Here is a 22,543-nt window from a genome sequence, read left to right on the forward strand (position 1 = left end):
CGGGTGTTGAATTAAAAATCAAAATATATTGCTGTAACGGGCGTATAGGCTTAATAGGTGATGCGGGTGTTAGGGGGCGCGGAGTGTGGGGGCAGTATTGTTTTTTCATATTCCGAAGGGCGGGGAGGGGGAGAAGATGGGTAGAAGGTGAGCCACCCCGCTGAGGCGTTCCCTGTCTTGCACGTTCGCAAATACCTCTCACCGCTCAAAGAACGGGTAGCTTGCGAACGACAATTGCCGCACGATCGCCTCAGCCTCTGCGGCCGGCTGTGTGTTTTATTAGCGATCGCTTACCGATCCGACCGCTTTATGGCGTACATTAACGCTCGTACCGCTTATATTCGTCCGTACAAAACGGTACCGACAACAATACACTCGCAGCGTTATAGTCCACCACCTTCCCCTGTACTCCGGGCGTTGTTGTGTGGACTTAATATATCTATCCGCTGTAAAGCTTTACTTGTACACGTACAGCTGTTTACGGATACAAGAATAAAACATGTAATCGTAGGATTGTTGGGAGGGGGGGGGGGGGTCACGCAGGCTCTCCCAACTAAAACTGTCCCGAATCTCGCCTGTTGCATGGATTGTTACGGCGATATTTACCAAATCATCTGCTAAAGCGTGAGTAAGCAAATACCTTCCCGGTGCAAACTGGCCACACAGTACTGTTTACTGTTTCAGATATTTGATCCATTGTTCTCGTTCACATTATTTGCTGCGTCAGACACAGTAACCTCGCCGTCCGCACGTCCCTGCAGGTACAATCCAAGCCTACCATCCCTACTGCAGAGCGTACGCAGAGTCGGCACTACCGACGGAAGGTGGTTGTGTACATGACAAATCTCAACACGTACAAATTCACGGCTTGAGGGACTTGTACAACAGTGATGTAGCCGGAACCAAGACAAAACTATAAATAACTATGAATCGCCACGTATAGCATATGCCAAGTGTACGTGTGTAAGATGCAAACTAAATCGTTGCACTGTAATGAAACCGGGACCGACACATGAAATCGTGTAACTGTAATCGCCATGTTCTTCCCATAGCGTATCTCAAGAGTACGTGTGTACTATAAAAACCGAATCGGTGGTATTATAGCGCGTCAGAAACCCCTAATAATTAGCTGTAAACAACAATGTACCGTATATAGGTTTAAATTTGTAAAAAGCCCGTTCAATTAGTTATCAGAGGGATTTTTTAATTTCATATCCGAATAATAAAAAGTGGGGTGCAATATTAATGCGGTTAGGCGGGCCCTGTTATGGCAGGCGGATTCGATTGAGAGTACCAACGCCAGGGGTATGATGAACCATCATCGCATGGTGTGAGGCACCGTCTATTAAATATGGACGCTACGGCCTCCCGCGCTTCCTATTGTATTGCTCTATGCCACAATTATTGTCACTTTCATCTTTCGGTCGGCATTTTTATATTCGTTTGTCGCCCAGCCACAGCGCCCTGAATTATATATAAGGGCCGGCTTAGACGTTAATACTTGGCACATAAAAAATTACGCTCTATTTATACACGCGGATCGGGCATTCCCTTTGCATACGTTTATTAAATAGTGGCACGGCTGTCGAATATACAATGCCTGATTGCGGCATTGTTTGCCTCACTTTTGTGTCCCCCGCATTACAAATTACGTGGTATTGATAAAAAATTAAAATAAATCTGTTAATTAGGTAAGGGACGGGGGGAGTGGAGTTCGAATTTGTTTACAATCCACCCGACTGTGCGTGGTGGCAGAAGATCGATAAAGTTCATAGTACACTTTTTCTTAGTTCCTACTTTTACCCTTCAATCAGCATTCAATTGCATATTGTCTTTGAACAAGTCTCAGAAAGTCGTTTTATAATCGTATTCTTGATTTTCAAATAAGCTGTGTTTACTAGGAGACTGTTTAGACATACAGAGCCGTGCGTAGAAACCAACGTGTTGAAGACGGCACAAGTTATTTTATTAAGTATAGACAATTCCTTACGCCCACTAATTTAATACTCTTCGTACATACTTGATGAGTGAAGACGTCCACAAAAAACGTATCCGTCCCGAAATTCTCATCAATATCGTGACATCGCGTTTATTTCAAACTCGTAAGACAATTTAAGACACTCGGCTGTAATTATAGAAGATTATTCGTTCCCATTATCGTGAATCATAGATAAAGCTAAACCACAGATCGGAGAACCGCATTGACGCAAATTTCTAATTCGCCTAACTGATTCCTACATCCTGGTTTTAACCCAAATGGAAATTTGCCAATTGTCCAGGAATCATGGTTTCTTTACTCGCCTATCTAAACGGAAATGATAAAGGTTCTGATATCGGTGGGTTTATCTTGAGGGATAAAACATTTCTTTCATTTTGTCAACCAATTTACTGGTATAGTACTTAATTATATTACAAGTGACTGGAAAATATATCTCTTAATCATACTGCAATTATTAGTTATCCCACTAGATATCCCTTTTAGGGTTAAAGCAACGGTCACATAACTAATCCCGTCGTTTACCTTTTTTACTAATATGGACTTATTAATCTTGAACCCATCAATATTCATAGATGAACGAATCAAGCGTTGCTGCATGTACGGGGGGGTGGGGGTTAGGACACCCCTCTCCTGTACCTAAGAAGTAGCTGTAGCAGATTGTTAGTCTTACTTTAACATGGATCTCAAAATGTAGTTGTACATTAGAAGTGATCAGATGTATAAACCACAAAACTAGAAAGTAAATTTTCTTAAGTTTTTTTTTTATTTTTAGGGGGGGAGAGAACCCCAGACATCTTGCGATTACAAGAAATGCCTCCCTCGAACCTCTAATTTGCATCCTCTTTGTACAACATAATACTAATGAATTACTGCGACTTATTTACTGGAATATTCAACTGTTTAGTTACATAAAACAACGCTATTGATATTTATAGGATATTTTGAAATCGTGTTAGATGAAAATGAGAATATGTTAGCCTAAGTGCTTTACAACAGGTTGACAACTGTGACGTAACATTAGTTTTCATCTATAACTAATTGGGTCAATAGTCCACCGATATCTGTTAGTCTTACCTAACTTCTAAGAAGTTCCATTGTGTAATCGTTATTTTAACCGAATTTCTTTGATAGTTTATTTAGTGATGATGTATGTACTCAGTGATGTGTGTTGTGTTTCAGAGGGCCACACTAGCAGAGAAGGAAGTGACGGCGCTGAAGGAGCAGCTCTCAGCTTCAAACCAAAGTCCCGCCGACAAGATGAGCGGCTCCGACGACATCAAGCGATCCTCCGCGGAGGTCGAGCTCAATGCCAAAGACAAAGAGGTACCCCTCTCATGACCTCTGTTAGTCCTATTGTCTCTGCGGTTTTCTCGGTTACTCGCCACCGTGATAACCTATACTTCGCGGGATCACGAGTGCTGTCTGATAACCACCACCGAATTTCAGCTCAAATGGACGATTTGTTTGGTGGGGTAACCGCTAGGCGGCAGTGTTCAGGTCCCATTAGTTGGGCAATGTAAGAAATTGCCAAGGCCGGAATAAAATACCAGAGGAATCTGTTATGCCGAAGTGAATGCACGGTGAAACAATAAAATAATTGTTTCAAAGACAACCGTAAACTTCCTAACGTATCTCCGGTTACGTTTATTTGTAGAAAGACTACTAAACCGTTTCTCCGAAAGTATCACAACAACGTAGTCACGGCTTTAGTAACACTGTAAAACACAATTTATTACGGTCGGCGAAGACGAGTGCGCTATTATTCCTGCCACGATAACGAAAGAAAGCAGAGAAAAGGCAGAAAAAAGTCCAGAAAAAGCAGGTAACGGGTGGAGGACGCCGCGATAGAGTTCGCATCTATTTTAAACCGTAGTCCCAGAGAAGGGACAGAAGGAGACATGCAAAGAGAAATAGCGACGCTATTATTATTTAATTTTGTGTAAATGATGGGCGCAAAAGCCATTTCGCTGGTGTCTTAATATTTTCATCATCAAGAGAAACTATGCGTTATAAGCGTTCATGCCAAGAATTAAATTTAGCCCGGAGTCGCGATTTCGAGCGTTATTGCTGTATCTCTGCCGCGGTCAACTGGCCGCCATCAATTATTGGCCTATTTGTGCTCACCTGCGACTTCGCGCCCACACACTGCTTGTACACGTATGCGACAAAAAGAACTCGAGTATACATGAACACCCGTCTTAGAGACAGTCCGACACTAAGAAATACGCGCTTGTCTTTCATTTGTGTTGGAGTTTGTAAAAATGTAATAATGCATTTAGTTTCTTATCAAATTGTGAACTATTTTCTGACTGTACGTATTCACATCTTTCATACAGTACTGTTGCTCTTTATTTATGTATGATGTTCATAACCTTTTTGAAAGCATTATTTGCTTCCTCAGTTGAGGAGTATTATATTGCTCTTTCCACACAAAAAATGAAGCAATCCGCTTCTTTTCTGTAGTACGTGATAATGTAGAAGTCCACAAAACCAGGTGCGAGAATTCCTATCTAGGTAGCACAATAGAATCCCAGTCAATCTATAGGCAACTGGAGTCGTATATTATGTAAATATAAGAACTAGTTGAGGCATAAATTACCCTTGGCTTTGGCTATACAAGTTGTCCTGCACGCAAGTTGTGGCGATAAACGTACACGCTACCACTACCCTCCGTGTCCGCTCCACCCCCGCGATAGCAGCAATCTCGCCGACAAGCGACAATGCTACACCCACACACATCTCCACGATACCATTGTCTCCCCCTGGTAATCTCGGTAGCAACAGGTACTGTCACAGGTACCACCATCCGTTATCGGAACTTCATCTCCGCGATAGCAGACATCTCGCCGACAAGCGACAATGCTACACCCACACACATCTCCACGATACCATTGTCTCCCCCTGGTAATCTCGGTAGCAACAGGTACTGTCACAGGTACCACCATCCGTTATCGGAACTTCATCTCCGCGATAGCAGACATCTCGCCGACAAGCGACAATGCTACACCCACACACATCTCCACGATACCCCAATATAATCTCGATAAGTACACAGTGATACATCCACAAAAACCGTTTCCAGAGATCTTAGGTTTCTATTGCAATCAAAAGGGACAGTCACTTTAAGGTGTATGAAAATTGATAAAGGTTCAGTTAGAATAAAAACGTTGCGTTCTTAAAAAATAATAGCGATCCTTTTTTAGTCACTACTTCAAGATTCGATTAAAATCTTAGACAGTGTTATTTTGCTCTAAGAAGAGGTTGGTCGAAAGACGCTTAATCATTGCGCACAATCAAAATTGCAGAAAGGTTTCTTGTGACCAGGAATTGATTGTGGTTCCACACGAGGAGTTCCTAAACGTATTGAATAATGTACCAGTTGTTTTATTTTGTCATCAACGGTCAGACGTCGTATATCGTGTCTTCTGTTCGGTATGCCAGATCGAGTCAGCTTCCATCTGATAATCCGATATTCCGGGTCTGTTGGACACTCCGAATGGAGTTAACCTTATCTCATCGGTTCGTATTCCGCTCTGGGACTCCACATAAAGAGATCGGATATGATGGTCATACCTGGGCCCGTTCCCCCTCATACTTTAAGTAAAGGTTTTCGCCCATAATGATGAGCGTCGTACTCGTAAAACGTGTCAAAGGACTGGAAGCCACCCACCTCGTGTTATCTGAGAAATAAAATGTTTCAGATGACAGGTGATTCTCCAGCCACACCGCCGCGCCGTCTGTTGGCCGACTGGCGCCGTGCATCTCGGTCTCGGCAAATCGGTTTCAACTTTATTAGCTCTTTATGATCGACAAATGTTTACTTGTATCAGACCGCCTCTAGCTCTACCATCTCTACGGGTAAATTACACTTAATTTACGTCTTTATTTGTTTATCAACGGTCGTCTTCGTGTTACGTTCTCCTTTGGCGCTCTCGGCGCTTGATCCTTGTTTATTTACTTTTCTTGTTGTTTTTGAACCGAGTTGATAAGCGTTTTTGTTACTATCTTTGTTTTCGACTCCCCTCGACTCTTTTGACTTTCTTCCACTTTGTATTATCCTGAGTGGTGCAGTTTTACTATCGCGCTGCCCCCTTAATGGTCTACGGCAGGTTTTTTGTTTCCACAGTCGATTGTTTCCAAAGGAGTCAAGAAATGGCCGATTTTATCCTTAAATTTAAATAAAATGCCACACTTGTTCTCATAGTCAGATAAGTACTTCTGGTCATGCTCGTTCGTCGGATTGTCAAACTTGGAATAAGGAATGTCGGCATTTATGGTGACATTTTGTTTACCTCCTACAAAGATGGAATATTGTATTGTACACACACACATATATATATATATATATATATATATATATATATATATATATATACCAACAATATATATATACGGTATATATATATATATATAAAATAACTAAGAAAACTAAAAAAAATTGTGTTTACTAAGAACATTAATTTAATATATAACTTAAATATTGCATTTTCTGTCTTATTTTTTGTATGGGTTGGTTTAATTAAGCATAAAGTGTTTCACTGTTTGTCTGTTCATTATTAGTCTATTTTAAATTTATCACTTCGGAATTAAATTCTCTAAAGTCTTGGTTAAAACTTTTGCGTGCTGATTACCCATTTAATGACGTTAATATACTTCAAATAAAAAATCAAACACGTTTTCCGAGACCGAATTTTGCATATTTTGTCTGTCATCTTAGAAATGGGTGGTCTTATCAGGTCTGGAACGTATTTTATTCAATTTTTAAGTTCATCTGACATCAAATCCAATAAATCTAACCACTATCTCTACGCTATAAAAACAACAGCTTCGCTTTATATCCGTCCTTTCCTAGAAAATCGGGCGTAATCTTTCGCTAGGCGTAACTCGCAAAACAAAGCGTTTCTGGACCTACGTTTATATGAACTGTTTTCATTATTTGATGAGAGGAAACCACCTTAGAAGTTTGTCGGGTTACTCGTGGGTCACCCTGTACATGTAACTACTCTTAACGAGGAGAAATGGATCCGATCATTTCCATCCAGGTACCTACACCCTCCTTACCTGCAGGATACGCGTCCTCCGTCGCTCTCACCTGTGTGACAGACAATACTGTTAGACCTGAGAGTAAAATACATCTACCTGCACCTGTTCCCACGATTGTAGGGAAGAGAGAACTGGGAGAAACGCAGTGATGTTATAAGTTGAAACCTATGTTGTAGGCTGAGAGGATAAGGAAATGCATTAAGTGGAATCTTCTGGAACTTGCGGGTGCAAGTGAGCACTTCCTGTACACACGCAAGAGACACGCTTTGCTAATCACCGGCACTTGCGTCATCGTAGTGCACTCTGCTGCAGTTGCATTGCGAGTTCCCCAATACTAAGAACATGGCGCAAGCGAAGTGTTAGATACATGTTGCCGATGTACAATGTGTCCAATAAGTATAAATATAGTACAGTAAGTAGGTACTAACCATTTTTCAATATATCAATCCGTTAAAAAGTTGTTAGAAATGCAATCATCAATTATCCCTAAGTTTTACTACCCGGAGCATAGTTTCTGAAAATTAAACTATCAACATTTAGATTAGTGCGTACCTACATGACATTTATATGTTGCGTAACTCATGCACGGTGAGCAAACCTGATCTATCATTTGAGGTTATGTTTCATATTAAGTTGAATTATATTTATAACTATTTAACGGTTAGAGATATTTAACGACGGTTTGTGACATTGAACTGAGGAAAAAGGTAATCAAATCACTATATTTAAAATATTAATCCTAAATTTAAAATGGTGGTTTCAAGATGGCCGCTAAAATTCTAACTAGCCAAACTGTAAGAAACTTTAAGATGTACATTATTAGTACATCATTTGTTCACTCAGTCAACATACAAACGATAAAAATTAAACGATAAAACGAACACATCTCATTGCAACATCAATGAGAAGACAATTCAATGACCCCTGAAATCGCCGGCGTCTGTGTACCTAGTGCGCAGTGACATAAACGTCGGGCATTTATTGCCTGTTTGATTTGGGCGGTGCGATGATTTGAAAAGGTTTGACAGAGGTATCAGTGGAACACACACCTGGTGATTGGTAAACGCTTGAAGCGCTGGGTGGGGGAGGGGCTTCTCCCAATCTATTCTACGATAAGCTCGGTATTTCCTTTAACGTAGAAATTTAAACACGAATGGAATTCATACATTTTAAATTGTTTATTTCGTAAGAGCAATGCGTGGTACTTTTTGTGGATTTTTGTCAAAGTACCACTGTTAACTTAGCGTAACAAAAAGCGATTGTCCAAACAAAGAGTTAGTACAACAGTAACATCAGTAAACTGAGGTCAGGAAAAGTTTTGTGATCGAATAATTTGTTGGGAAGTCGCTAGCGGCAATATGTCGAATTGCGGGCGACCAAGCTTTTGTGTACGGGGTGCAAAAACTGCCAAAGGGTCGTCCATCCCACTATATCGAGGTCTGACATACGATTCATAGCCAATTTCTAGCTACCCTATTTCTATCTATTTTCCGAGCTGGATTATAAAATCCACTTTAATTGATTTATAAATTGTCGATTTAATAAATAGACATTCTTTCTCCTTTCTATCTATCTTTTTCTGCTATGGTATTAAAATACACAAATACAATTTGGAAAGATTTTGTACTACAATAATGAAGTTTTAATTAATTTGCTCCAAAACAAGCTACGGAAAAATAATTTTGTCTATTTTTTTCTTCAGATTTTACAATTCATTAATACCAAAGAGTGGCTATAGTGGCGTATACTTAAAACATTAATATATGAATCACATGTTCGAGTACATTTTCTCTTGAACAGTTTTTAGACAAAAGATTTCAAAGAGGCCAGTAAGGCAAATTTTTAATTTGTGAAGTATATGTAATTTATTATAACACTCGTTTACAGTACCGCTGTTTATGCCTTCTGTTCACGCATTGTCGGGGAAAACACTTAATGTACATTTTGTTTATGTTACTTTTTACAAGATATTTGGTAAATAAATAAATAAGTGTAATTATAAACGTCACTGAGAATAAATGTTGAACCGCGGAGATTCGCCGTAGCGCAGATTGCCACCCAATCGCAGAGCTTATACGGGGTCCGAATCTTTGCCGAAATCTGCAAACAGAAGGGAATTCTCATATCAGTATTCCTTTGATATTTCATATCGGCCACAAGGAACGCCGTTGCCGCCAATCTGCATAAAACCGGGAGAGGGACGAAACGATATGAAGAAACAAAAAGTGTCCACTGGAGATGAAATGTTTTTGGTCCTGTTCCAAGAGATGCAATTAGACCGCCCCGCTCTCGTATATTTTATTAAGTCTCGGGACCAGGCCCGGCAAAGGAGTCGCCGTACATACGTGTCCGCACAAAACAAACTACCCTATCATTATTTGCATATTGATCAAGGCCTAGAATCTTTATTACGAACGCGAGGGGAGCCGAGGTGCAGGGGCAGGAAGGGGTGTGGGCCGGTCCCATATCGACTTGAAACGACTTGACCAGTAGACAGAGACGGATACACGTGACTTTCAAATGAATCAATCTACGTAATGAGCAGCAGTGAGAGCGGGCGAGGCGGAGAGTGACTTAAAACAACACTCCGGACCCGGACGGCCTCGGCACCACCGACGTGCAGCCATCTTCGTGCCGATTAATGTGCTCTCCACCCTATTAACGGATCGATACCACTTGCTCATTCCGACTGTCACTCATCTTCCGCTCAACACAGCTTTTGTTGACTATTCTCTTTTTAGATCTCTATTCTCAAAATCTGATACTGAAACTAAAATTCTTCGTACTTGTCGAAATTACACATTTCCCTCGGTTTATAAAAATTATTACAGAACGCTTTCTACAATACGATAAAATAGATTTGTACAATTTCTTAATCTGTACGGTTTAAAAAAATTTCATTTCTAATCGATCACAATGAAATGCACAGTCACAGAATGAATCGGTATCCTCGGAATGTAAGAGAGAGAGATACCGAATAATTTGCTTCTACTCGATAATTTGGGTTCTAAAGGATAACGCTACAGAATATCCTCGGACTGTAATGCCTCTACAAGATAGTTTAGTGTCTCAAAGATTACGCTACCTCGGACTGTAACTGAAGATTGACGCCGCTACACAATATTTTAGGGTCTCGAGGATAACGCTACAGAATATCCTCGGACTGTAATGCATCTACAAGATAGTTTAGGGTCTCAAACATTACGCTACCTCGGACTGTAACTGAAGATTGACGCCGCTACACAATATTTTAGGGTCTCGAGGATAACGCTACAGAATATCCTCGGACTGTAATGCCTCTACAAGATAGTTTAGGGTCTCAAAGATAACACCACAGAAGTATCAGACACTGTCATAAACTAGACTCACGTGGCTGAGATTAGACTTGTCGAACACAGACGCCGGAATGTGGGTAATCTCTGGTCCCGATATGATAACACCTCATTCCATCGTGGCTTTCAATCTATCTGAAAACCGTACAAGAAATATCACTCATTATCGCAAACAATTGTAAGGATTTAAAGTTTTGAATGAGCAGTTTAAAATGTTCTCATATAGAACTTTACGATGAAGTGCTGTCAAAGAGTTGCTTCCCCTGTTAAATGTATATTTTTTAAAAGCTTTTTTTAAGTTTGAGTAATTAGAAACTAAAAAAAAAACTTTCGTAAGATTATCGGGATGATATTCAGGCAGCAAAGGTATTTCTTCATTATAATATTTATACGCTATATTTTTCTCTTACGATTTTTTTTTTTATTTTAGTATATTGCGATCAGTGCAAGTATCTCACTCAAATATTTTAACCGTGTTTCAGAGGGACTTAACGGTAAGCAACCGCAGGTAAATTAGAAGCCGATCCCGTGAAAATCACGCGCGGTTCCCCAATACCTATTGATTGCTCAAAGTTGACACACGGACGTATGTAAACACACAAGTACACGTGTACAATACTTGTGATTAAGCCACTATCGGTGGCCACCCCACAACCAAACTGAATATTGATACAGATGGGCCCTGGGCTTTCATTCGGACTTAATGTAATTATTATTCTGACCACCAAGTTCTCCAATTTGTACATCGTGTACGTTGTCCCACCGCCCGCCGAGCCGCAACTCACAGCCCCTGCCTCTATTTAGGTTCTCCTTTCATTTTCTCTATTAGAGTGGCGTACTGTTACTTCCCAAAATATTCATACCACCGCGTTTCCTTCTTCGGTTTTCCCTTTCCACCGTCCTCTTAATATTCATCGTATTTACTTTACCAAATTTAATTGAACTTCTCCCAATCTGAGTAATCCATTGCTCGACACATTACTCGCATCCTTCTCTTTACTCGGCGAAAAACACGTGTTACATAACTGTGAAAAACGCAACATTGTGTTTATTGTATGAAACCATTGCACATCATTAAGTGTAATACTCGAATTCCATGAAACTGTCGTTAGATTGGCTCTACGAAAAACGTACAATTATAAGTTTTTGAGAATGATATGTAATATCTTGAATAAAATAATTATTGAAACGTTTCCTAATCCCTGACATTGTAACAACCCCATTTTACGTGACGTCATCTACCAAAGTAGTAATCGATGTCTATAATGCACGCTTTTCGATTTTAATGGGGGGGGGAGGGGTAGTATAGCCCTTTAAGGCTAGTGTAATATGGAAAAGTGTGCATCCTGCAGTCTCATCTTCAAGAGCGTAATATAACTATGTTACTTAAGGAGTTAAATAGCTTTGATACCAACTTTATATTATGCGGATAAATAATGACAAGACTCGAGCAAGAAAAAGGATTTATAATTTAAACTCGATCACTGGAATTGATTTCAATACGCTAATCAGATTGTGTCTTCATGATTCACAAGTACAAGATTATTCGTATCGGCGAAATTACCGTGTTAGAATGTTTGAAGCCAGCCACAAATATAAGTCCGTTGTCGCTCCCCCAAGCTCATTCGAAAGAATGAAAACTTGATTTATATCCCCCTAGCCATTCCGCCCCGACTGGATGGTCGCGCTCGTCCCGATATGCAAATCGATCGAGTCCCTTGTTTATAATTATTGTCAGTAATCGGGATGATTCACACGGCAGGGTCAGGGGAGAAGCGTTGTGGCAGCCAAGGAAGCATCGGTGACAACCGGTACTCTAGACCCGCCTTTATATCAGGCATCTCATAACTTGAACTCCATGAAACATATCATGTAACAGATGGATCGGCAGACTTAGCCTACACACATTTATTCTCAATGCAACCTTAAAAAAAGTGCAAATGCCTTTCAAACATTCTTTATTCCAGAAATATTTGAACATCTCTTTGAGTAAATCAATCGAAATTCTGAAATAAAACTGTATATTTTGTAAATAGAGTGGTCATATAAATAATATAACAACCACTATGGAAATCTCGTTAAATATGTTATAATATCAAAACATTTTGAAAACTATTGCAGGATGATTTTATGAACCCCCTTACTAAACAATTTTTTGGTGTTTTTTAACAATCGTTAAACATTGGCATCTTTTAAGATGGAAATAAAGGACACTTTTGGGATTTCTAGAGCAGTTCAATGATTTTAGTTTGGAAAACCCTTTCTATAATTTCTGAGACCACCCTTATCGGTATCGACATCTCTTGCCGTGGAAGGGTGGTTCTCCGTAGTAAATGACCAGACGATGTCCTAGCACCGGAGTACTCACCGGTTCGAGGGTAAAGGGCAGTGTCAGCCGTCAGGTCGCAGCTGGGACCGGTCACCGTTGGCACCGGGATTACGACCGTCACCAGCACAGCGCCAGAGGAGGGTGCAGTCGCACGATTTGACAACGTCGCCGGAGGAGTCCCATGTGTCGCACCGTGACCAGGGCTCAGACGTGAGACCGGAAAGAGGGATGCAGACCGGAGAGTACACCAGGACACCACATGTGTGGATACCACCCTCGCGACATCCGGTCCATCTCGGCCTCCACTCTCCGAAGGCATCTCCTCTCTCGCTAATCCACGAATTATACGTTACCTCTAGAAATGTGACGTCTCTTCTCCACATTACGTTCGGATCCGCGCTCGCTAAACGATCCGAGAAGAGTCTTTAATGAGGCAAAAATAAAAGTGCACTGAGCAGTGAGCAGCGACTATAGCGACTAATGGTGTGGAGAGCTCGAACAAATCGTTATGTATGCATAATATCTTTCTAGTTTTTGTTCTGTGACGCATCCATCGCGAGCGAGATGTTCGCAAACCGGCGTGAAACACGTTACCGGCCCAGCCACCGGGGTAATCAACATTAGCATTTCGCTACCAGCGCCGGCATTAACGTTTAGTTCAAGTATTTGTTTCGATCTGGACGATTTTCCTAATCTCCTTTACAAATAAATTAGCTGTTTTCCTCAATCTATTTTTAAATGTTACGGAAATGTCAACGCCAAAATAGAATAATATAAAGTAATTTCATTTGTCTTTTTAAGACTCTTACAAATTCAATTAGATCGGAACATCACAGGAAAGTTACTAAACTGCAGACTACAAATTAAACTGATTAAATGTTAATCTGTCGCTACAATAACCTAACTGAACAATCTGGAGTTTGGTCGGAATTCAACAATTTGCCATTCAGTAAATTCTAAATAAAAGTTGCCTTTGTTTGTGTCCATTTCAGGGGCTGCCGTAATATAATTCTAAGTATTGCCAAAACTGGTATGACCAAAGGTGTGATTATAATTTTGGAACATTTTTATATAGTTTCTGTCGTTCCCAACTACTCATGTAGGACACTGCCTTGACAAATTAATACATGTTAAAAGAATACGCCTTATGAGTGTAATATTAAATTTGAAATTTTAAAATGCTCTGTCGTGGATAAACATTTTACGTTATATTATTTATAGTTACCACAACAGTTAATTTTATAAGACACTTAGTGTGTTACAAAAATAATTGTTTTATTAGTTATAGATAAATAATACTTTTGAGAGCAAAATGTTTCGGGAGTTTGGAAAACAACAAAATACAAACACCATTTCCCATTTCACACGGAAGTATCCAAATATTTATAAAAGAGCACATTACCTAAAAGGAAAGGAGAGTTTTTGGAACGATTTTAGTAAAGGTGGCAATAAAAATACTACGCGAGCCTTATTGTAATAAAGCCTGCGATACTATTTAATCGACGCGTATATTAGGTGAAAACCGACGACATGAAGGAACGCGAAAATGTAGCGATTAACTTTGGCTGGGAAGATAAGGTGAACCGTCTGCCAGGAACAAAATTCCCGGATAAATGGAGGGAAGAGGGACAAAGATCTGTAATGACGGCGGGAGTGGGTGTAAAAGTCTGAGAAGAGCCGACTTGGAAACGTCTTAAGTTAATGTACGCAATTAAGTGTCCTGCAAGTCGTCAATAAGTGGCATGCAATTGGCCGATCTCCCTTGCCTGGGTACATTATGTCAGGTTTATTAGTATTCGCCTCAATTTCTTTGATTAGTACACTCTACCTTATTGGCATTTCCCACTTTTGCACATAAAAACAGTTTGTTACCTTACCGTTTTAACAAATTATACATGTGTTGTGTAACTTTTACTTTTATAAAAAAATAACAATACAGAAGTTTTAATAGTTTTATTTGTTTTTCAAATTGTTGTCATTAGTGTTAAATCTTAGAAAAGTTTTATTACGGTTTTCAATATTTAAAAAATTCTTTTTGATGTATTTATGCAAAATCGACTGATGATTTTTGTTTACTACCCATTTTAATGATTTTTAAATTGAAATATGTTTTTTAGATGAAATTTCTGAAGAGAGAAAAGATTTAATATAAATTATTTTTAATTTTACAAGGTGTAGTGGGGATTTAAAGAAGAATTTTGGAACATTCAAAAACCCGAATACATTTTAGATCAATTCCAACAAGAATACGGATTTTTACAGTTTGTATGTGGAAGATGACCTGAGGAATGTCAGGTTTTTTGTATGAAAATTAGAATAATTTCATTTAATACATTTACTGAAGAAATGTGTATTTTTCTTAAAGGGTATTTAATTAAAAGTGTGATTTACTTAAGCCGCAAATTATTAAAATTCGACGCCATACACGATGTAGAAATTTCACTTCTTTTTCTACCAGTTTTATTTTTTATTTATTTTTTCCTGATGAAGAAATTTCCTACTTTAAAGGCACTTACTTCTTCCTGCTTTGATCCCATTTTTTTCTCCCACCACGGAAGTTATCTTAAAGTGTTATGATGTTTTCTGAACCAATTGCACTGCCATAAAACGATTCCTATCCATTATTCATTCTCGTTTCTTTCGGTGACTATAAAGGGCGAGGAAATGCCGTTAGTAAAGTATGGAAGCACGTGTTCCAGTCTACTCGAGTCGGCCAAAGTTGTAATAATCAGGTGAGGCAGTTTTGGGGTACTTTAATAAGCGATCAGTTTTGGAACAGAGGCTGAGTAGGTGGGTTAATTGCGCGTAATTAAGTGTCCCGAGTCGATAAGTGACTTCCAATTGGGCAACCTCTCTTTTATCGGCCAATATCCCCCACCCACCCCCTGCCCACCCGCTCGCCATCACCCCTTCCATTCAACACAATTTATAATCTGTAGTCAACTTTCAGCTTTGAAATACTACCAAACTTTATACTCGGATCCGTTTAAGTTTTCTGTTAATGCGACACAATTACTGAACGTTTCTTGCGAACGATTATCGGATCTCGGGAGAGTTCATTTTTTATAGATGAATTATTGTTGGCCCCCACTCCATGATTCAATATGAGAGTCTGTGTCTTTATTTAATCAAACGGAGAAGAAATAAATCGTACAATAACGCCAAATTAAATATTATAACTTAGTTTAATGTGCCAATTTTACTAAAAGGGTACTTTTTCAATTTTACCCAAAATCTATAATACGTCGTCTGCGGTAGACGACATCTCTTAGTATAGAGCCGCAGTGAAGGTGTTAAAACGACGTCATTTAAATAAAAAATGTCAACCACTAGGCAAAATTCCCACCGTAAAAATTCAAGCACTTTGCCAGTGCCTTGGTAATAACATAAAATTTCGTTCCAAGCTGTAACATATTCTACGTATAGCAAACCTTTAATGATGGAATGTCTTAATTAGGGTCAGCAGATGTTATACTAGAGTAAGTTAATACACCATCCTTGACAGTTTTAATCTTTTGTTGAGAGTTTTTATCACATTTCGCATACTGAAGTTCAAATTTTTTTCCTAGGATGGACCCCAAAACCTTTCCACCGAAAGTGCCCAAAGGCCTCACTGTTCCTTACATAGTTCCGTACACACATACCTTCCTTTGTTCAGGAAGGAGGGCGCCACTAATTGTCACGTATACATAAATACATCAATATTGAGCAACCGGGAGGCGAAGAGAGGAAGTGGGCACGAAAGCCCGGAGACGGAGAAATGTCCGGACAGACAGAAGAAGGAAAAGCGTGAATGTTAATGATGAGAATAATGCAGCGTACGTGTACATGCAGTGTTCTCGTGCGGAGAAATCAATGGAACATCACCAGAAACCGCGACAATTGTCGGTTACGTCATCCCGTGCCACAAAAATCAACTATAAACTATCAACATCCGCTTCCCCACACAAATGCTGGTCATCATCCAATAATTTGTGTCCGTCTGTCCTCGCTCGCTTTGGCTTTGTTTCGCGCTGTACCGACGTAACTCTACTCTGCATAGTACGCCGGGGGCGTTTCTAACACCATTCCGTATCTCGTTGATTCGATCCTTGCTTTGAAAAATTACACCAGTTTACTCTCGTTTCTTTCGTAATAATAGGCCGTTTTAAACCGATTGGAAGAGACGGCTCCGTTCCTGGAATTGATGTTCGTTCGCTTGACGTAGTATTTATTTGACACTGAGCCTATCTTAGGGCGTCATTACACCGTTATATTATTGTTTATTCACTATTAAAGACTGTTTTATTTCAAATAATTTTCATTACGTGTGCGATGTTAGGCAATATTAAAGATGGATCGTTGGTTTTGGATATCGCTGGTTTATACGTTCGCGATATTCAAGCAGGTTGACTGTAGGATAATACTCAGTCATCAAGACTTTGTATTATATTCCGATCGTTGGAAAACCTGACATAAAAGTTTAATTATTTCAACTCAAGCAAACCTTGCTACTGTTGAAATTATGGTTGGAAACAATGAAGTCCATTTTTGTATCCAGCAATCTAAACTCTTAACCGTGGAATCGTCATAAAATACACTGTCGTAACAGTGATTTTCTTGCTTACTCATCTAACTCCATGAATAAGTTGCGCTTATTAAGAAAAGTTAGTTCCCATTATGCATAACCTGACTAGCTTGATATAAATTTGATGAAGATTCCAAACAACGGATACAGAAGAGAGAAATAGAGAGAGAGAGAGAGAGAGAGTCGCGTACGAGTATAAGCTCCGATATACAATCAGTGCTACGATAGCTAAGCGATGTCACTGAAATCAAGCAATTGCAGAACAAGTCCAGGTAGAGAGAGAAGCCCCCCCCCAAGCCCCCCTCCGATCCTCCCCACCCCAGTATCGCTTTAATTGTAATTCGAAATGGTATTAGCCCCACAAGAGTATTTGCGTTAAGATTGACAGCACTGAGACCCAACAACCGTTTGACTTTATTGAGCATCTTGACGTTTTTCTTTAATTTTCTCAAGAGTCGTCCCATTCAACTACATGGCCTGTCCCCCTCCCTCTTTAATCCGGATCTTTTCATTTTCCCCTTGTTTTTCTTTTAATGTGTAAGCCATCTGAAACGAAATATTCTTTTTATTCGGCTAAACAAATTGCATTAATTATGTATTCCGTGTAACGTGTCGTTTGAATGTAAGCGAAGACTGTTGAGAAGGCAGATGACTCTATCGTTGCTTATAAACGATTGCCGTGAATAGCTGTTCAGCACGACCTTGGCTCGTAGTTCCTTACCCTCCCCCAATATTTCCATCTACTTTTGTTACAATCGTTGTTAAATTATCAATATTATATTTAATTTACGATAAATTTAAGTTGATATTATATCAAAAACAATTTTCTTCAACTTCTCTTCATTCCTTTTTTGTTTACGTCTTCCCTCTGCATTTTTCGTTTTTGTTACTAGCGATGTAAAAATCCATAAAGGCCAGTTTATTTTGTCCATATGCGCTCCAAAAAGGTTTCCAGGTATCTCTTGTTTGTTTCAAATTTTATCTCGATTTCTTTAGTATCGACTATCGTGCGGATAGTTTTTACTTCAAGTCGAGATTTTACCATCGTATCTGGTATTACAAGTATCATGCTCGATTCGTATTCCCACATAACTGTCTTGCTAATTCATACTTCCATCCACCGGGTTTTAAAAATCTGAAATTAGACTAATTTTTTCGCTTACGTAGCCATCGTTATCGTCAGTAACTTGTCAATCGTACCTTCTTTACGAATGGTCGAACAATTCACTCTAATCGAGACGCTGTTATGTAATAAGACTCTGCCTCAACGTCCGCTACATGAAAGCGGAGAATTGTTCTATTTTACTGGGAAATTAAACCTTTATCCGGTCTTCTAATTGTCCTTACGTCATTCGCAGCGATCGATAAACTTTGCGTTGTATTTGCATTCAAGTCGATATTAACTTAGAATAATGGGACAGATTCATACAATAAAATTGTTACGTATCAAGTTATAATCAAGTATTTCATCGTTAGTACCTCTATGGAAGTTATGTAAATGAAATTTATATCGTAAATAAATTTAAAATTGTGTCTCTCGGAGTGTTGGGTGTGTGGTAGTGGAGCGTCTGTGCCACGGCCGCTTGTTTACGCTCAGACTATACCTTGTGTGTGTGGAGGAAGTGGATAGTGGATGTATGGTAGTGGAGCGTCTGTGTCGCGGCCGCGTGTTTACGCTCAGACTATAACTTGTGTGTGTGGAGGGAGTGGATAGTGGATGTGTGGTAGTGGAGCGTCTGTGTCGCGGCCGCGTGTTTACGCTCAGACTATACCTTGTGCGTGTGGAGGAAATGGATAGTGGATGTGTGGTAGTGGAGCGTCTGTGTCGCGGCCGCGTGTTTACGCTCAGACTATACCTTGTGTGTGTGGAGGAAGTGGATAGTGGATGTATGGTAGTGGAGCGTCTGTGTCGCGGCCGCGTGTTTACGCTCAGACTATACCTTGTGCGTGTGGAGGAAGTGGATAGTGGATGTATGGTAGTGGAGCGTCTGTGTCGCGGCCGCGTGTTTACGCTCAGACTATACCTTGTGCGTGTGGAGGAAGTGGATTGTAGATGTATGGTAGTGGAGCGTCTGTGTCGCGGCCGCGTGTTTACGCTCAGACTATACCTTGTGTGTGTGGAGGGAGTGGATAGTGGATGTATGGTAGTGGAGCGTCTGTGTCGCGGCCGCGTGTTTACGCTCAGACTATACCTTGTGTGTGTGGAGGGAGTGGATAGTGGATGTATGGTAGTGGAGCGTCTGTGTCGCGGCCGCGTGTTTACGCTCAGACTATACCTTGTGTGTGCAGGTGGATCTGGCTGTCATAAATAATAGGTCAAATATTGTATTCTTATATGGCCCTTCTTATCTGCCTCAGATTTCTGTTGACAGTCTCCAATCAGGGCGAGAGTTGTGTCGAATAGCAGAGTCTGTGTAATCCTCTCAAACAATTCCGTATGGCATTTCTCCGTTCCACTTTTAAAGACGTTTTTAACGTTTTTCCGCCTGTCCAGTTTTTAGTGTTACAAAGCAGAATGATATACATAGTTTTTCTATTTTTTTCTTTTTCGATTAAATAGCGACAAAATAAACTGAAGATTTTCAAAAATACCAAACAACCAAACTTTTACGATTAAAAAGTTTCAAATAAAATCTGAAAAATATTATAATTAATTAAAACAATGAATATTGTTTTGTACAAAGTACATTTAAAAATCCTCAGTTCATTTAAAATAGCAGTTAGTAAGGAACTTTAAAAACATCATCCACGTATATTTTTTGGTAGCATAAAAACGTGTTAAAAACATATTTTCCAGGAATCGCATATTGAGGCTTGTGCATGATTAGTACTGAAATAACCTATTAACACATTCCGTGCAGCGATTTACTCATATGGCTATACAATAAATACTATGCACAGAAGTTAATAATTTCGGTTTTATTTGGAACCTAAAGATGCAAACAAAAAATTACAAAACTACCGATCGAATTTTTTTAACAACCGTCCAATTGTCCTAGATTTGCTGTTTTTTGTATCTCCTAAATGTAATATAGAGGACGGAAATCCGCAAGTACAGAATGCCGAAGACCCTAAAACGATTTCTGGAACTGACACGTTTGTGAATCCTTTCGATCGTGAAACCGGCAGAAGATGTATCGCCGCGCCGCGTCATAATCAGCCAATAAGTTATTATCCCGCACGCGTGCCCACATAATACCTTTTCCCTTACAACAGCCAACTTTTTCTGTATTCACAAATGATTCAATGTTCCCCACCCCCGCTCTCGTTTCCACTCACTCGATTACGCTCGTCCCGGATCCGCCGATTCAGAGAGCACCGACGCGACGGTTTGATCTTTTTAATTATTCCAAACATCGGATGCCGTTGAATGCGGCTGCTCCTATATTGATGTTAGTGTCGGCGTGCGTTTTCTTATGTTATTTTCATGAATGGTTTGGCGCACTAAAGCGATGGATTCTTTTGATACAATTCATCGCGTTGTGTGGATACGGTATTTAGCAACCGTTTTAACCGAATTACAACTGTTCCCGCTTTTGTTCCTTTGGTTATCGGTTTTAACCCACGGTCGCTTTACAGATAGCTCAAAAGCTGTGAAGCCAGTGCGAGAATAAATAATCCCTTTTTTCATCGATGGTGACTGTCAATAAAACTCAGTGAGAGCTCATAAAATTGGATTGGACTGACGGTCTCAAAGTGATCTTCGTTTCGGCCTTTATAATCATTTCGCCGATTTTAACCCTTCCACTGCCTACTCGCGGTACTCAACACTGTCTGGAGATGTTCTTATAGACTAACAAGTAATATCTAATACCATAAAAGGCGAATGAAAATGTTACAAATAAAATAGGGACGCATCAGGTAAAATAAGGATCGGCAATTGACGAGGAAGCGAATACTTACGGGCCCAACGAGATGACCCGTAATATCGACATTTTCGAGTAGCGCACCAAAAGAATAACAAGAACTTCAAATTAGTTGGAGTCCCGTCGAGGGAGAAGAATTCAAAACGCCATTTTGGCACAAGATGCTCATCGATTGCAGGTGAAGTGGCAATACATCGCAGCAACCGTTTCAAAAGTTTCTCTCGGTGCTTTGTGGGCTGGGAAGAGATCAGTGGGGGAAGGGGGGGGGCGGGTAATGACAGCAATATGATTTCAGAGACCGGGACTCAGAAAAACAACGTTTTGAGACAGAGCGAGTCGATCTGCCCACCGGAGCGCAAGGCATTGGCAGGGTTCCCACTTAAACAGTACGGACATTAGGTTTATTATGCGTTCCTCGATGTAAATTTACCCGTGAACACATACAGTTAACGGATCTTCTATCTCCTTCATTACTCTGTAAAAATCCCCTCAAGGTCAGATGGACTGGCTGGACGTTCTTGTACCATCACTTAGAACACTAATATTGTTCTCGTCCACGATTTTTATCTCCACCCGCGTTACTAAATAATGCGCTAGTTTGGTAGCAAAAAATCGTGCACGGACCTAAACACGATTTCAGCCATACTTGCTACCCGCCCGTCGACTCAAGGCGAGTGTGGAGCCTGTACCGCTCAACAGCTACATAAAAGAGTCAGCATATGACCATCTAGGAGCCGAGGTCAAGGTGAAGGCAAGAGAAGGGGTCCTCCCGGTCACAGCCGTTGGATGACATCATGAGTTCGTTCCGCGATCACTCACTCCAACTTTTCCAACATGCGTAATATAAAGAGGTTTTGGGGAGATTCCGATTTCTCATTGTTTTTTTTAGTTTTTTTTTTTAATTTTACGTTTGAAAAGCCGAATTTCTTGCGGGCGTTAAAGATTTACAAGTGAAACAACTAATCATTGTTTATACAATTGGTTTATTTTGTTTATTATTTTATATATTACAAAAAAAGTCAACGTAAACAACCATACAACCTTCGTTCAACATTAAGTTTTATATTTATCGTGAAAGAATTGACTTTTCAAAGTAAACGATTTTTTGTTTACACTAATTAGTTTTTTTTGTGTTCCGTGTCACTAATCTATTTAACAACAAACTTAATTCAAGTTATTGTTGCTGAGTAGACTGTATGTAAATGGAACCGGCCGCTTCAAGTTCCTCACGTAACTCGGTACAGTAACAGTAATTGGTCAGGACCGAGCACCGGGAGGTCATCCTACTTAGTGGACATAAGAGTTTCTTCCATATAAAAGCAAAGTCGTGTCGGGACGGCTCGGTCGGGATGCGGCGAGTGTGGATCCTATGTGCTCTTTATTTGAGTATTATTATTGATTATCGGA

General features: G+C 39.9%; 1 protein-coding gene across 4 annotated transcripts in view; it reads left to right on the forward strand.

Annotated features, from left to right (window-relative positions):
* The window catches only part of LOC124368742 (homeobox protein cut), an 88,731-nt gene that overhangs the window by 50,258 nt on the left and 15,930 nt on the right, over nt 1-22,543 (forward strand). For all 4 annotated transcript variants that reach the window (XM_046826078.1, XM_046826079.1, XM_046826080.1 and 1 more), the window contains exon 2: nt 3,179-3,322. In XM_046826078.1, coding sequence (XP_046682034.1) covers nt 3,179-3,322 — 144 coding nt within the window. The remainder of the gene's footprint in view (nt 1-3,178; nt 3,323-22,543) is intronic.

The sequence above is a fragment of the Homalodisca vitripennis genome, chromosome X, assembly GCF_021130785.1.
Source record: "Homalodisca vitripennis isolate AUS2020 chromosome X, UT_GWSS_2.1, whole genome shotgun sequence".
Taxonomy (NCBI): domain Eukaryota; kingdom Metazoa; phylum Arthropoda; class Insecta; order Hemiptera; family Cicadellidae; genus Homalodisca; species Homalodisca vitripennis.